Source organism: Plasmodium gallinaceum (assembly GCF_900005855.1).
Source record: "Plasmodium gallinaceum strain 8A genome assembly, contig: PGAL8A_v1_73, whole genome shotgun sequence".
NCBI classification, from domain to species: domain Eukaryota; phylum Apicomplexa; class Aconoidasida; order Haemosporida; family Plasmodiidae; genus Plasmodium; species Plasmodium gallinaceum.
This window is the reverse complement of record NW_021628234.1, coordinates 100,728-116,885: the sequence shown is the minus strand read 5'-3', so window position 1 is coordinate 116,885 and position 16,158 is coordinate 100,728. Positions and strand designations below refer to the sequence as shown.

The 16,158-nt window shown below is 21.7% G+C and overlaps 1 protein-coding gene and 1 pseudogene across 2 annotated transcripts, besides 3 other annotated features; one reads left to right on the top strand and one right to left on the bottom strand.

The window, feature by feature from the left end:
* The first annotated feature begins 480 nt into the window (after window positions 1–480).
* Window positions 481–4,984, top strand: PGAL8A_00191800 (annotated as a pseudogene). The gene is given in 2 exon segments: window positions 481–2,331; window positions 2,333–4,984. Coding segments are annotated over 2 exon segments (4,503 nt in total).
* Window positions 4,985–5,011: 27 nt separating this feature from the next.
* Window positions 5,012–5,509: a repeat region.
* A 1,327-nt stretch (window positions 5,510–6,836) lies between these two features.
* PGAL8A_00191700 (surface-associated interspersed protein (SURFIN)) lies at window positions 6,837–12,629 on the bottom strand (the record flags this gene model as incomplete). Its single annotated transcript, XM_028670598.1, is given in 3 exon segments — window positions 6,837–8,081; window positions 8,084–9,970; window positions 10,077–12,629. Coding segments are annotated over 3 exon segments (5,685 nt in total).
* A 1,875-nt stretch (window positions 12,630–14,504) lies between these two features.
* Window positions 14,505–15,112: a repeat region.
* Window positions 15,113–15,907: 795 nt separating this feature from the next.
* Window positions 15,908–16,158: part of a repeat region that runs on past the window's edge.

The window sequence follows — 16,158 nt, the reverse complement described above, 5'->3', positions numbered from 1 at the left end:
ATTATGTAAATTCATTTATTAAAATAATGTTTATAAAACTACATTAAATTTACTTAAATAAAAAATGCATTAAAAATATATTATTTTTATATTTTAGAAAATCAAGAAAAGAATGCTTAAATAAATATCACTTTAAATATGAAAATAATAAAAAATTGGATAACTTAATTTATTATCTTATTTACATTTTTAGGTAATATAATATATATGATTCAGTTTTTCATTATATTTGTTTTATCAATATTATACAGCAGATAAAAATGTTTTGGAAATGTTATCATATTTTTTAATTTTGACTTCATACATACATTAATATAGATCTTTGCCATGAGAAAAAACTTAAAAAATCCATAAACAATCCTAATTTGAGATAAGAAAACTTGTTACTTAATCCAAATATAGAAAAAAAAAGTAACAAAACACACTTTTATCATTACACAAAATCATAAAAGAAATTTTTCTTATAAATTTCTATATCCTATGTATGAAAATGAAAATAATCGAAATAACGTAAATAATAATATAAAAAAGCCAATATTTTTATATAATTATATATCATATGATAAATTAAGAAACCCTCCTATTAGTGAAAACTCGTCAAATTTCAGTTATATAAAAAAGAATAGTCTACATTTGTCTAAAACTCATAACAATAAAGAAAAAAAAAATAACTATGAAATTAATAAAATTGGAAGTTCTTTCATTCAAAAATAAAGTTTATAACAAACTGATCAGAATATTTTAAGAGACTATAATGACTTAGTTGAAAAAATGAATGATGATTTTAATAGAACAAAACGTTCTTATCTACTTATAGGTATCTAGTGGAACACAGAAGCGTATGTTAAAAAAGAAAAAAATTATTTTAAAAAACACGTCATTCCATTAATACGTGAATTTATTAAATGTGAAAAAGAAAACATAACTTTCTACGAAAAAACTAGAAAGACTATGAGAGAAGAACTTTACAATTTGTTATCTTTCAAAGATGATAATGATAAAAAGGACTTATATAATAAAAGTCTCCTTAATTTAAAAGCAAAAATACAGGAAAATCTACAAAAGGTAAATTCTAATAAAACTAAATGCGGAAAAAAAGAAGAAAATTCTCGTCATGGAGTAAACCATAGTTTGTGTAATGAATTCTGTAATTTCTTTGGATGTAATGGTATGACTTGCAATTATGTAAGTTATAAACATAAATTCAATGGATGTTATTATAATGCAAATATTTTTCATAGGATAGCTTTACATAATATATTACTTAAGAATACACCAAATAAAAGTAAAGATAAGAACTTTATAAGGGAAGTTGAAAATACAATAAGCAACATTACGTTGGCAGTAACCAAAGGAGAAAATATGATTAACAAAAAAGATAAACAATCACTAAATTTACTTATGGAGGAAATAATTGATATTAAGGAAGTTTATAAATACAATCAAAATCAAGAATTTTCTTATTTTGATAATTTTCAAGATGTTTACAATAGAGCACTTACAATAAGACTTGGTAAGGTATATAATGGATATGTTTTGACTAAAGAATTAAAAATTCATTAAGGATATTATTATTTTAAGTCATAGAATGATAATTCTTCACTGTCTTTTACTCAAAGTAACAAAAAATGTGATCAAATATTTGAGGGTTTGTTGGAAGAATTAAAGAAAAAAATTGATTAATTAGTTATTCCTAAAAATGTAGAAAGAGAAAAAGAACAAATTTTTTCGGATGCAAAAAATATCCATACTTCCACAAATGATATAACTGGTAATGAATTAGGAATATGAGAAAATACATTATCAAAATATAGTAATAAAGAAATTCCTACTATTATAAGTGAACTATCAAAATTAAAGGATAATAAACTTGTACTAAATAGTAGTTTTCAAGAAAAATTTAACTCAATAAATATAAAATACTCTGATATTACATCCAAGAAATCAGAGATAAATAATATAAAAAGCACATTTACATTAACTAAACAAAACAATTTTAGTAACGTCATGTCTGATATTTTAAATAAAAAAGAACAAATTGAGGACATCATAGCATTTGTAAATGATGAATTTAGTATAATAAAAAGAACTCATGAAGAATTACAGAGATTAAAAAATGAAATTAATGACAAAAAAGGCAAATTTAAAAAAAAAAAAGTAAATCTGCAAGAATTAAAAAAAAGAGAAGAAAAAATATCAAAAAGGTTATAGAAGAAATAAAAAGGCATTTAGGACATATAAAAGGAAAAAAAAAATAACTTAAAAAGTATTATAAACTTAAAAGAGAATGCAAAAAAGAATCTTCGCATTATTGAAACATTTATATATGTAACTTCTTTTAATGATAGTGAATATATTCAAAAAAAAAAATATGGACGGAAAAATTAACTCAGTTTTAAAAAAATTAATTGATAATTTAAAATTAGAAGAATTATTTGATAGATTATCAAAATTCTCAAATTAAAAAGAAATGTTAAATTATGAGAAATACAACTCTGAAAGACTTAGTAACATATTAAATAACACAAAGGAAAATTCTTTAGAACTAAATAAATTACATAGTAAAGCTACAACTATTGTAAATAAAGAAGTGGATCTCACAAAGAGTTCTATTGTAGAACTTAAGAATGATATAATAACGAAGTCAATCGAAGATTTATATTATAAAATGAATAATTCATTCGAAAATTATAAGAAAAAAAATAGTACGATCACTAAATATATTAGTGCTTACAAAAAAGAAAAAATTCTAAATTATAAAAGTAGTATGACAGATAAAAAAAATAAAATTATGAACAATTTAGATGAAAATATTGGTAATGGACTTCATGAAAATAATATCTCTGAAGAAAGTTTGGATTTTGAAAAAATAATTTCTGATAAGAAAAAAAATATAGAAAAGGAAATTAGTGATATTAGTATTATCATAAATACAATTAAAAAACAGATAGAATTATATGAAAAAATAGAAAAATATTTTACTTTGTCTAAAAAAAACAAAATTGTTAGTAATATTAAAGCATTAAAAGTACTAAATGATAAAGAAGATATAAATAATAAATTAACGTTTTTACAGAGAAAATATAATAATACAAATGATTCTGCAAATAATAGTATAAAAAATATTGAATTATTAAAAATAATTATACAAAATGTTGAAATATAAAGCAAAATTATAAGTGGTTAAGGTAGCTACAATACTTTACTTGATGAATTAAATAGGAGTATAATTAGTTTAAAAAATAAAATAGGAGAAGAAGTTACTTCAATCAATAATGAAAATATAATAGAAGAAAACATGAAAAATGAATTTTTAATTAAAATAAAAAGCAATGAAGGCGAAGTAGAAGATGTAATATTGAATATCAATGAGTTAATAGAAAATCTGAATAAAACACTGGTATCATAAAAAAAATTAAAGGAAAATATATGTATCTCTTCAAATAAAGAACATGCAAATAGTTATTTAGAAAATATTTCAATTCATGAATCTAGTTTAAAAGATATTACAGATAAAACAAGTAAAATAAAATTGTTAATTGATCTTTTGAATGCAAAAGTAGATAACACAAATTATATTAAAAATGATGAAATTTCTAATTTTATTTATAATATGACTATTAAATTACAAGAGAAAATTGATAATGAATCACAAATAAATATAGGAATTATAGAAGAATTAGAAAGTAGTATAGAAAGTTATAATTTTGAAAATGATATAGAAAAGGTTAAAAGAGATCATAATAAAGAAATGCTAAGAACAATCATACAGAGCTTTAGAGATTTAATGGATAAAGTTAAGATACAAGAAAATAATTTCAGAAACATACAGAAAGAATCACTTGATGATGTTGAAAAATCTAATGATAAAAAAATTTATATGAAAAATATTTATAAAAAAATGAAAGAGATATTAAGTAAATTTAGTAGTGAAAAAGAGGAATTAGTACTTTCAACAACAAATATGATTAAAAAAAAAGTAGAATATAAGAAAGAATTATTTCAATATGTTGTTAATGAAATTAATGATCAAAAAGAAAAAGCTGATATAGAAATAGCAACTATTGATGTATTTAAAAATAAAATTGATCAATTAATTGAAAACACAGAAAATATTACTTATGGTGAATTGGAAAGTTTTAATTATAATGATTACGTTAGTTCAACAAAAATAAATCAAGAAAAAATCAATGAATTGTTCATGGAATTTGATCCATTAAAAGAGGAGGGATCTAGTGACGTAACTGAAAATATAATTGATAATATCATAATAAAAGTTGAAGAAAAATTAAAAAATTTTTATGAAAGAAGTGGATAGCATATGTAGTGTATCAAAAGAAATGAAAAATATGGAAAGATTGTTAATGTTAAAAAATTTTAATAATATTATAGATAATATAAAATTTTTCTTCAATAAAGCTGAAAAAGAAAAAGAAATTGTAAATACAAAATAAAAAGAATTATAAAGTATAAAAAAAGAAATATTACTTGATTTTCAAAAAGAAAAGGGATTAAAAAATATGCTTTTGGATATGTTGATGAAACCACAGCTAATAAATATATAAAAGAAATTAGAACCATGAATGAGAGAATTATCACTAATAATGAAAATACAAATGATTTTTTAACAACCGCTAAAAACCATGAAGAACTGTGCTTACTTCATTATCATAATATAGAAAGAGGAAAAAATATAATAGATTATTTAAAGAATCATGATAATGAAGAAGAAAAAAAAATAACAAATAATTTATTAGTTGAAATAAAAAAATGCGCGAAGAAATCTAAAAATTATACCACTGAATCTAGTGAATATATTAACAAAATTAAAAGTAATTACGAAAGTCCATGTAAATATCAAATAAATATGAATAATATTTTAAACGAATCTCTGGTTTTAGTAGAAAAAAATAAAGTTGAAATGAAAAAAAAAGACATAAAAAAAATATTAGTAGAAATTCAAAGTGAATATTATAATATTTAAAGTCTAATAAAAAAATTGGTGGGAAGATTAAATAGTTCTTTTATTAATTGGGTGTTTGGTGGCTTTGCTAGAGTACTGAACAAACAAATTAATAAAGAGCATGTAGAGTTGCCTCTACGGTTTTGATATATTTATATATATTTTTAAAGGTTTTGAACGAGTGATTCTTAATTATGTGATTTACTTCGTTCAACATTCTTTAATTTCAATAGGCACTTATTTACTTTAATATATATCTTTGTTTTTATTAAAAAAATATTATATCCTTATTGAATATTGATTATTAATTAAATGTATATTGCTTGTTTCTTTGTTATGAGTTATATTAAGCAATTTAAATATATTGCTGTTAAATTAACAAACATAAAACAATTAGTGAAATTACAAAAAAAATTATATGAATATTAATTACATGAAAATTTCATTATTATATGTATAAAATTTTCTCTTACAAAAATTAAAAAAAAATATTTCGTCACACTAAAAGAAAAAATATTTTTTTTTTTTTTATGAATTTTTTTTTTTCTGTGTGTGCATGACCAACTACGTATTCTTCATATAACTAGTCCTTTTATTTTCAAAAAAGGTTAATAAAACCTTTTATTAACCATTGACAGAATGGTAGAAGTTCATTTTAGAGCAATGCAGTTACATGCAGGATAATTAAAAAGTATATAAAGAGATATATGTATGAGAACACTTATAATAACGTTTGCATGTATAGAAATAAAATACAAGATATTTTGTGGTTAAAAGAATATTTTCTTAAATTTAGCAGAACTATGTATAAAATAAATGATATTGTTAGTATATTTATAAAAAAACATTACGTATGCGTTTTTATTTTTAAAAAAAAAAAATTTTTTTTTGGCAGATAAATAAATATGATAATATTTATGGTTCTATATGAAAAATTACAAAGAAGTCTTAAAAAGCATAAATTTTATAACAAATATGTTAAGTTTATTATGAATTGATACATGTATAATATGAATATAAATATCTATATAAGTTAATTTTATAATAAAATGAATAAGTAGAAATCATTATGCATACTCCCTATTGACTATTTAAAGCATTATGAAAGTATTTAAAAAGAGTATTAATAGATAATAATAAAATTGAACATAAAATTACAAAACAAACAAATAAAAAAAAAAAAAATATATTTCATATATTTATTTTCTTTTGTGTGTATTTAAAATTATAAAAAAAAAAAAAATTTTATTTTTTTTTGCATTTTACTGCTCAGAAAACCTATGAAATTTTAATAAAAAATAAATGGCAATAATTTTATTTTTTTCTTTAATTTTTTAATAGAAAAAAAAAATTTCATCTTAAAAACAAGAATAATAATTTTTTTTTTTTTGGTGAAGCAATGGGTATTATTCTTTTTTGCATAAAAGATTAAATAATATAACGTTAGATATTACATTTAAATTGCCTAGATTAGCTAAAACAATTAATAATATAGTTAAAATTTAATATTAATAAAAATAAATTATTAATGTAATGATTTAATTTATTCTAAATAAAATAATTATAGTTATATCTAGACTCTACTTTATTTGTTGAACATTAGAAAATTTATTATACAAGAAATTAATAAATGAATATTCTAACAAATTTATTGAATGGGTAAATTAATAAATCAAATAACTAAACATATAACAATGCTTAAGTTTATTTCTTAACAACCATCCAAAAAGTTCAATAATTCTATTTATCACTTCTAAGTTTTTTTCTATTGTTTTACGTAATTTTTCAGTTTCTTCACAACTATTTTTCTCCCCTATACTCTATTTATAAATTTTGCTTTTTTATTAATTATCATCATTCTTTTATTAATAAATTAGTGTTGTAAAATTTCCTTATTATTTTTTTCTAACCACCTCCTATGAATATCTTCACAGTGTTTTTTCCATATAATTTTTTGCATTTCTAACATGGGATTTTTAATTCTTTTCTCATTCTTTTTTTCTATAATATCTTCATATATGTCTTTTATGTATTTTTTTTCCTTGTTATTCATTTCCAACATTAACTCTATAAACCATTTTTTCTTTTTCCATTTTTCTATTTCCACTTTTTCAATATCTAATATAGCATTCCTACTTCTTTTTTTTTTTATTTCCAATATGATAACATTTTCATCTAAATTTTCTTGTATTTTCAACTCTTTCATCATTGTTTTAAAAAAAAATTCTTTTTCTTTTTGCCGTTCTTCCTTCACACATTCTTCTAATAGTGTCATATGTATTTCTATCAAAACTTTTTGTATCAATTTTTCCTTTTTTCTATATTTCTCTATTTCTTTATCTCCTTCTTGTTTCAATTCTACTATATTTTCATGAATTTCCTTCTCTTTTTTCGTATCATTTTTAGTTGTTCCTTTCATAAACTCTTCTTCTTTTTCATATTCTCCTAATATATCATTAAACCATTCCTCCTCGCTATGTAGTATAAACCACATTCTTTGTTTTTTTAGCCACTGTTTCCATATTCTTTTTTGTTTCTCTAGCATAGGATTATTTCCTGCTTCTATTTCTGATATTTCTGATTCTTTTGTTAATTCATCAAACTTTTCCTGTTCTTTTCCCCATTCTTTTTTCAAATTAATAAACCATTCTTCATTTATCCATTTCTCTGACATTCTTTTGTTTCTTTGTACCCATTTTTTCCATAAAAGTTTTTGTTTCTCAATCATTAATGTAGTAATGTCTTCTTCCCCTTCTCTTATGATGGCTAAATCATTTTCTGTTATTTTCGGATATTTTTCCTTATCTTCTTCTATAAATTCTTCTAAACAGATTTCTAAAAATTTACCTCTATTCAATAACCAATCCTCCTTTCTACATTCCTCCAATATTACCATATATATTTCTATTAAAGTCTTCCATTTTAATTTTTTTTTGTTTATTATAGAATTATTCATTTCATATAATTCCTCTAAATTATTACTTTCATATTTTCTCATTTTACCTTCCTCCTTTTTATTAATCTCTGTTATTGATTCACCTCTTTCTATGGTTTTTTCATTTTCTTTTTCTATACTATTTTCATAAATTCTACTTTTATATTCTTTCTCTTCATTTNACAGGTTTCTAAAAATTTTCCTTTATTCAATAACCACTCCTCTTTTCTACATTCCTCCAATATTACCATATATATTTCTATTAAAGTCTTCCATTTTAATTTTTTTTTGTTTATTATAGAATTATTCATTTCATATAATTCCTCTAAATTATTACTTTCATATTTTCTCATTTTACCTTCCTCCTTTTTATTAATCTCTGATATTGATTCACCTGTTTCTAGGGTTTTTTCATTTTCTTTTTCTATAATATTTTCATAAATTCTACTTTTATATTCTTTCTCTTCATTTTCATATTCATTAACTAACTTTGTAAACCATTCTTCATTGTTATCTTCTTCTTTCCACTTTTTACAAATATTTTCACAATGTTTTTTCCATATATTTCTTTTTCTTTCTAAGACAACATCTATTATTATTTTTTTATTCTTTTTTACTAAAATTTCTTCATTTGTCTCCATCATATATTTTTCTTCATCATTTTTCCATTCTAACATTAACTCAATAAACCATTTTTCTCTTTTCCATTTTTCTATTTCCTCTTTTTTTTTTTCTGATATAACATTCCTACTTCTTTCTCTCTCTATTTTATCTAATATGTTTGTTTCATCGTCCAAATCATTATATTTTTTTATCTCTATAATGTTTGTTTTATAAAATTCTTCTTCTTTTTCCCACTCTTCTTTCATACATTCCTCTAATACCATCATATAAATATCTAACAAAATTCTCCTTTCCAAATTTTTGTTCATTTCACTTTTATCTATTACATTGTTTCTTTCTTTATCTATTTTTTCTTCCTTTATATTTTCATGAATTTCTTCTTTTTCATATTCTTCTAACAATTTTATAAACCAATTCTGATTTTTGTATTCGTATGAATGCTCTATTTGCCATTCTATCCATTTCTTCCATATTTTTTTTTTTTTATCTAGCATAAAATTATTTACTCCCATTTCTGTCATTTTTTCAATTTCATATTCTTCTAAATATTCTAAGTATTTTTCTTGTTCTTGTTTCCATTCTTTCTTCAAAATAATAAACCACTTTTCATTTTTATATTTATCTAATATACTACTATTTTTATCTATTATATCGGTACTATTTTCTTCTTTTATTTTCATTTCAAAATTATTTCCCATATCTTTTAAATTAGAATTTTCTCCATCTTTTTGGATCTCTTCTAAACAAATATCAATAAATTCGGTTTTATTCAATTTCCATTCCTCTTTTTTATATTCTAGTAATGCATTCATATGTATATCTACCCATGAATTCCAATTACATACATCATTCTCGATTGTTGTTTTATTTCCTAAATTTTTCTTTTCAACTTCACATGTAGATTTTTCCTTATGCGAATTTATTTCATTTGCTTTTTCCTCATTTAATGTGCCATTCCTAATATACCCTACAACATGAATAGGATTTTCTTCTAATCTATTTTTATTTAATTCATCTTTAATTTCATTTGTAGGATTATTTTCATTTAGTTTTTCTCTCAATATAAATTCATTTTCATGCTTCTTTGATACTTCTACAGCTTCACGAATGCACTTATTTTCATTTTCCATATGCATTCCTTCACGAGGTTTATATTTCTTCATATGTTCATACTTCAAATATTTTTCATTTTCCATATACATTCCTTTATGTGCTTTGGATTTCTTCACTTGTTTATACTTTAAATCTTTTCGATTTTTCAAACTCATATCACATTGTGGTATTTCCTTTTCATGGTGTAAGAATGAATAATTTTGATTATTTATTGGTTCATTCTTTGTATTATTTGTATCCATTAGCAACGGTTCCCTTGTTATTTTCTTAATCTTTTTTCTTGCTTTTTTTTTTTTTGACTTCCTATTACGAATCCAAGATCCAATAGGAGTACACTATAATAAAAATTAAAAAATAAAAAATTATGAAAATTCTTCATTAATGTAATTATGATTTTAAATATATAAGTTTTTGCAATTTTAAATGTTAATTTTGTCTTACTTTACAAATAAGAACCAAAAGAAAAATAATTCCCAAAATAAATATACCTACTGGAACCATTGGTATTAGTAAATTAACTTTAGGTGTAACCGTAGGCATAACATCGGTAGGATTATTTGATGGGTTTGGCGTCGAAAAATTATTTGAAATAGTCGCATTTGGACTTTGTGAAAAATTTCCAGTATTATTTTCAAGTATATATTGTTGAGCCTGTATAAGAGGGGCCTGTGTATTTTGTAGGTTCTGCAGCTGGATACTATCTGTCTGATTTGAAGTTAAATTGTTATTTGTTGGAGGAAGAAAAGCGGTCGGAGTTGTGAGAATAGGTGTTTTATCAAGAGAATACGAATGTAGAGTTGGAGATATAATATCAGAAGTAGGAGATGTAGTGTTAGTTGCAGGAGATGCAATTCTGTTTGTAGAAGGTTCATTGGTATTTGTTGAAAAAGGTGTAGAACTATCTGATAAAGGTGATGTAGCAGTAATATTAGTATCTACAGCAGTAGGTTGTATAGATCTATCTTTAAAAGATTCAGTTATACTTGTGGGATTAACAACACCAGGCATAGAGGGTTTAGGTGTAATTATAGAAGCTTCAGGTCTATTTTTGGATTCATAATTAATTGTAGAAGTATTCATATCATCTCTTGGAGAATCATGAATAATAGAAGCTATAGTTTTAGAAGAAATTGATGATGTAGTTGCAGAAGGTTTATTTTCAGGGGAAAAAGAAGATGTAGCAGCAGAATTTGTAGTATTGCTCGCAGAGGATTCAATATTAGTTGACGAATCTGTAGCGTTAAATGATGATGAAGATATTTGACCATTTATAGCAGAGTCAATTGTAGATGTCGAATGTTCTGTGTTATCTGTTGGAAATAAAGAATTACTTGTGGTAGGCAAAGTGGTGATCATAGGAGTAGATGAAGTTAGTGGAGGTGTAGAGCTATCTGTAGGAGTTCCAGTTATAGTTCTAAGAGAAGGTTCAACCTCGAGAGAAGGTAAAGGTTTAATTATAGGAGATTCAGTGTCATTTGTAACAGATTTATAGCCACGTGTAGATATAATTTCATTTACAGAAGTTTCAGTTTCATTAAAAGGTAAAGATGAAGTTTTAGGATGTGAAGTGTATGTTTTAGAAGGTGTAATGCTATTTGTATGTAATTCAGTATTAATGGAAATACCTGTAGTGTTAGATATTGAAGAAGATGCATAATCATTTAAAGAAGCGTTAACTGTAGGGGTAGAAGAAGATAATAGCATTGTAAATTCATCTGTAGAAGTAGTTATAGTTGAATGTGGAGGTAAAATTTTAATTGTAGGAGATATTGCAGTATCTGGAGAAGGTGCATATGAGGTTGTTTGAGATATAGTATTAGTAATAGAAGGTATTACATTATTTGGAATTAAAGAATTGGATTCTGTTGAGTCTATTGGAGAAATTGTGGTTGAAGCTTCTAAATCAATTTGATCTGTAGTAACGGATGGTACTGAGGTGTCGCTTGCTAATATATTTTCAGAGGAATTTCTACCATTTACGTTATTAACACTAGTCGTATTGCCACCCAATGAACCTGTAGTAGTATCATTATCCAATACATTAGGAGCTACAGTTGTAGGTTGTACGTTATCTGGTAATGCACTTGTATTATATGTATTTTCGTTAGGTTGTTTATGATTCTTTTTTGATAAAAGCCAAGATAAATCATATGGATTATTTGAATTTTCTTGCTCTTTAATTTGATAAATAAATTTTGTCATATTACATTGATTTTTAGTATCCTCTAACACAGTAGTTTCTAATTGAATACTATGTTGATTCCATCTTGTAATAGTATCATTTACATATATTGCATCTTCATATAATTCATTGGCCGCCATTTTAATAAATTGTTTTCCTCTCTTATATATATACATACTCCACTTTCCACAATTAAGTGTAGAATTGTTATTTTCATACATTCTGTAATAGTAATCAGATATATCATTAGTAATATTATGAAATATAATCTGTCTATCTTCAATAAGTTTAGCTTTAGTAGTACTATAAATATCTTCATTGAGATTTTCGTACGTTAATAATGGGGTTACTGGTAGATCATTATTTTCATAAGGTCTAGTGCATTTATCATTTTTATTCAAAATAGCACAATAATTAAACGTGGTTGCATTACACGTTGATTTTGTTTTTTCATCTATACTTGTTTCAAAAGATTTTTGTTTCTCATTCCATTTTTCAACAACACAGGAGATATTATAATTTTCTTTTTCATTTAATAGCAAATTAACATAGTCCAGTCCTCTCCAATTTATGTATGAGGATGCCTTTAGACATTTTTCTGTGTCATTCGTAATATTATTGTCTTCAAGATAAAATTGAAGTTCATTACGAGTATCATCCATAAATGATTGAATTTCTGTATTGAGCTTAATTGTATCATTAGTTAAATTACCTTTGTTTTCTATTGTAGCATTTTTTTGATTTAACATGCAAGAAATTTCTTCTAATTGTGATAATAATCTTGCATTTTTTGAGGTTGAGTTTTTTTTCATGGCTGTTGTTTCCCAACAAGGTTTTCTTAAAATATTCTGTAATAACATTTAAAAATTGATTTATTAAAAAAAATAAATTTTTATATTTATAATATATAAAAGCAAAAATTTGAGCAAGAGAAAAAAGTAATATATATTATATACATTTATTTTACATTTAAATTTTATCATACATTAAAAAGATATTCATTAATCCAATTAAAGAAAAATAATATAATTTGACTAAAAAATTGAATACTACTATTTTTGTTATTTCGCAGTACCATTGTATACATAAATCACATTAAGAAATTGTTACATTTTCTATATAAAAATAACAACACTTGTGCTTATGTAATAACTATATCATAAATTTGTTTATATGTGAAATTGTCATTTTATGTAATATAAAATAACAATTCGGAGGAGAAGAAATTTTTTATTTGCTATTTATGTAAATTATTAAATTATTGTAATTTTCATATAATAATGATGTAATTAATTTTTAAAAAAAATGAAAAATTGTGGTAAATAAAATATAAACTTAATTTATAAGATTAACTTTAAGAAAAAAAAAAAAAAAAAAAAGAAAACAATAGTTAAAGTAAAGCATTATATTATACTATGAAATTTATATGAAAAAAAGAAATCATGTTAAGGATTTCTTATGAATTTTCTTAAAATTTTTATATAATTATATGAATATGAATATAATTTTTAAATAATGATACAATTATTTATATTTGATATTTTGAATAAATAATTTAATTATTATATAACATTTTTATAGAAAATTTTTTAGAAAATGAAATTTGAACAGTTGAAGAAGTAAAATTTTATAAGTGGTATATGGAATTTATATATAAATAAAATAATGTTCTTAATAATTTATAATTATTTTTTTAAATGATCTAATTGATACTTTCATAAAATATAAAATAATTAAAAAAAAAATAAATAAAATATATATATATAAATTCTAAAATCAGCAACTACAATATACTATTTTAGCTATTTATATATACTTTAATAAATAAATTATATTATGTTTAATAGAAGAAATATTTACAATTAAGAAAAGCTACATTATTTATTATTAAATTATTAAATTTTAAACATTGATAAAACTACTCAAATTTTCTTTATTTTAATATTTAAATTTTTAGTGATAAATAAGTGCACTATAATTTAGTTTTATTTGTATAGAAATATATGTATTAAAAAAAAAAAAAAAAAATTAGTTTATGTTAGTGGGTAATGCACTTTATTTTTTTCGTTAAAATTACATTAAACTTTTTATTTTTTTATTAATTTTTATTTGGTAATATATATATATATATCTATAACATTATTTGAGGAAATATTTTTTATTATTTTAGGATTTTTTATTATAAACAAAAATAAACATAAATTATTTTTTGGTTATTTTTTTTACAATTATTTCTCATAATCTTTTTACGAGATTAAAATAACAATAGTTTAGAAACAAAAATTTTTTAGAAAAAAGATATTTATATCGAAAAATAAAGATGATTGAAAATATGAGTCGAATTCAAGAGACTGAATGATTTTTCTTTATAAAAAAAAAAAAATAAAAAAAAAAATAAAGAAAAATAAAATTTATTATTTTATTCAAATTTTTTTTTTTTATATATTTGTACCCTTACAAGATAAATTACAATAGATAATTTATTGAAAAAATCCGTGAGAAAAGTAAATTTATTTTATTTTTATTAGTATTTTATTAGATTTTTATAAGAGTTGATTATTTTTTTATGGGAATATTAAAGATGAAACATATTTTTTTATGAATATTTATAATTATATTTATAAATTTTAATTATTAAAAATTTAATTATTATTTAAAATTTTTTATAATTTTTGTTATTTTTATTTATTTATATTATTAAGTTGATATTATGGTTTATTAATTGGGTGTTCGGTGACTTTTCTAGAGTACTGAAAAAACAAAATTAATAAAGAGCATGTACAGTTGCCTCTATGGTTTTGATGTATTTATATATATTTTTAAATGCTTTGAACGAGTGATTCTTAATTATGTGATTTACTTTGTTCAGCATTCTTTAATTTCAATAGGCACTTATTTACTTTAATATAAAACCTTATTTTTATTAAAAATTTAAATCCTTATTGAACATTAATTATTAATTAATTGTAAATTACTTGTTTCTTTGTTATGAATTACATTCAGCAATTAATATATATTGCTTTTGAATTAACAAACATAAACAATTATTGACAAATACAAAAAATTATATAAATATTAATTACATGAAAATTTTATTGTTATTTTGTATAAAATTTTCTTTTATAAAATTCATCACAAAAACTATTTCATTTCCTAAAAAAAAAAATCTTTTTATTTTTTTTTTTTTATTTTTATTTTTATTTATTGGTAACAAATCTTTTTCCAAATGATTTTTCCTGATGGTCTTTGTATTTTTTTTTTAGCAATTTTTTTTCCTGAAGATCTTTGTATTTTTTTTTTTAGCAATTTTTTTTCCTGACGATCTTTGCATTTTTTTTTTACAAATTTTTTTTCCTGACGATCTTTGTATTTTTTTTTTGACAAAAAGTACAAACAAAAAAATTGATCATTTTTTTTTTTTTTTTGTGTGTGCATCACCAACTTCGTATTCTTCATTTAACTATTCATTTTATTTTCCAAAAAGGTTAATAAAGCCTTTTATTAACCATCATGAGAAGTTTATTTACTTTTATAAAATCCCTATTTTTACTAAAAATTTAAATTCTTGTTGAATAATGATTATAATTAAATATATATTTACTTATAATGTTATGAATATATTTGGCATCATAAGTCTTCTTCTTTCTAATTAAGAAACTTAATTAATGAAATACAAATTAAATTATTTAAACATTGCAAGCATGAAAATTTTATTGTTATATATGTAAAATTTTCTTGTAAAAACTTAAAATAAAAATTTACTACAATAGAATTTTTCTAGTGTCAAAAAATTATTTCTTACCTTTTGTTTACCATTATTTTTTACTTGATAATTAAATCTTTTTTCAAAAAAAAAAAAATATATTTCCTTTTTTTGTCTATTTAATTTATAAAAAAAACAAAAATTAACAAATAATTTTTATTTTTTATCTAGAGTTTTTATGGATAACTGTGTATTTTATATATTTCCATCTATTTTCATTTTAAAAAAGTCTAATAATTTCTTTTATAAACCACATGTCTAACTACTCATTTTCCGTGTAGCTAGTTATTGCATTCTCAATAAGATTAATAATCCCCTTTATAAACCAGTAATATAAGGTTTTCTTATTTCCAAGAATGATAGGTGAGTTATTTCAGACATCTTTTCTTTGATTTACTTAAACATTTTTGAATGTTCTTCAATCTATTCAAATTTTTGCTTCTTAATTAACAATGTAATTACTTTAGATGTATATCCTAGAAAGATATAAATATAATATGTATAATAATTAGAAGATTCTAAGAACAATTTCATTTGCTTTTTCGATTTAGATCGTTCTACCTCAGTGATTGTTTTTA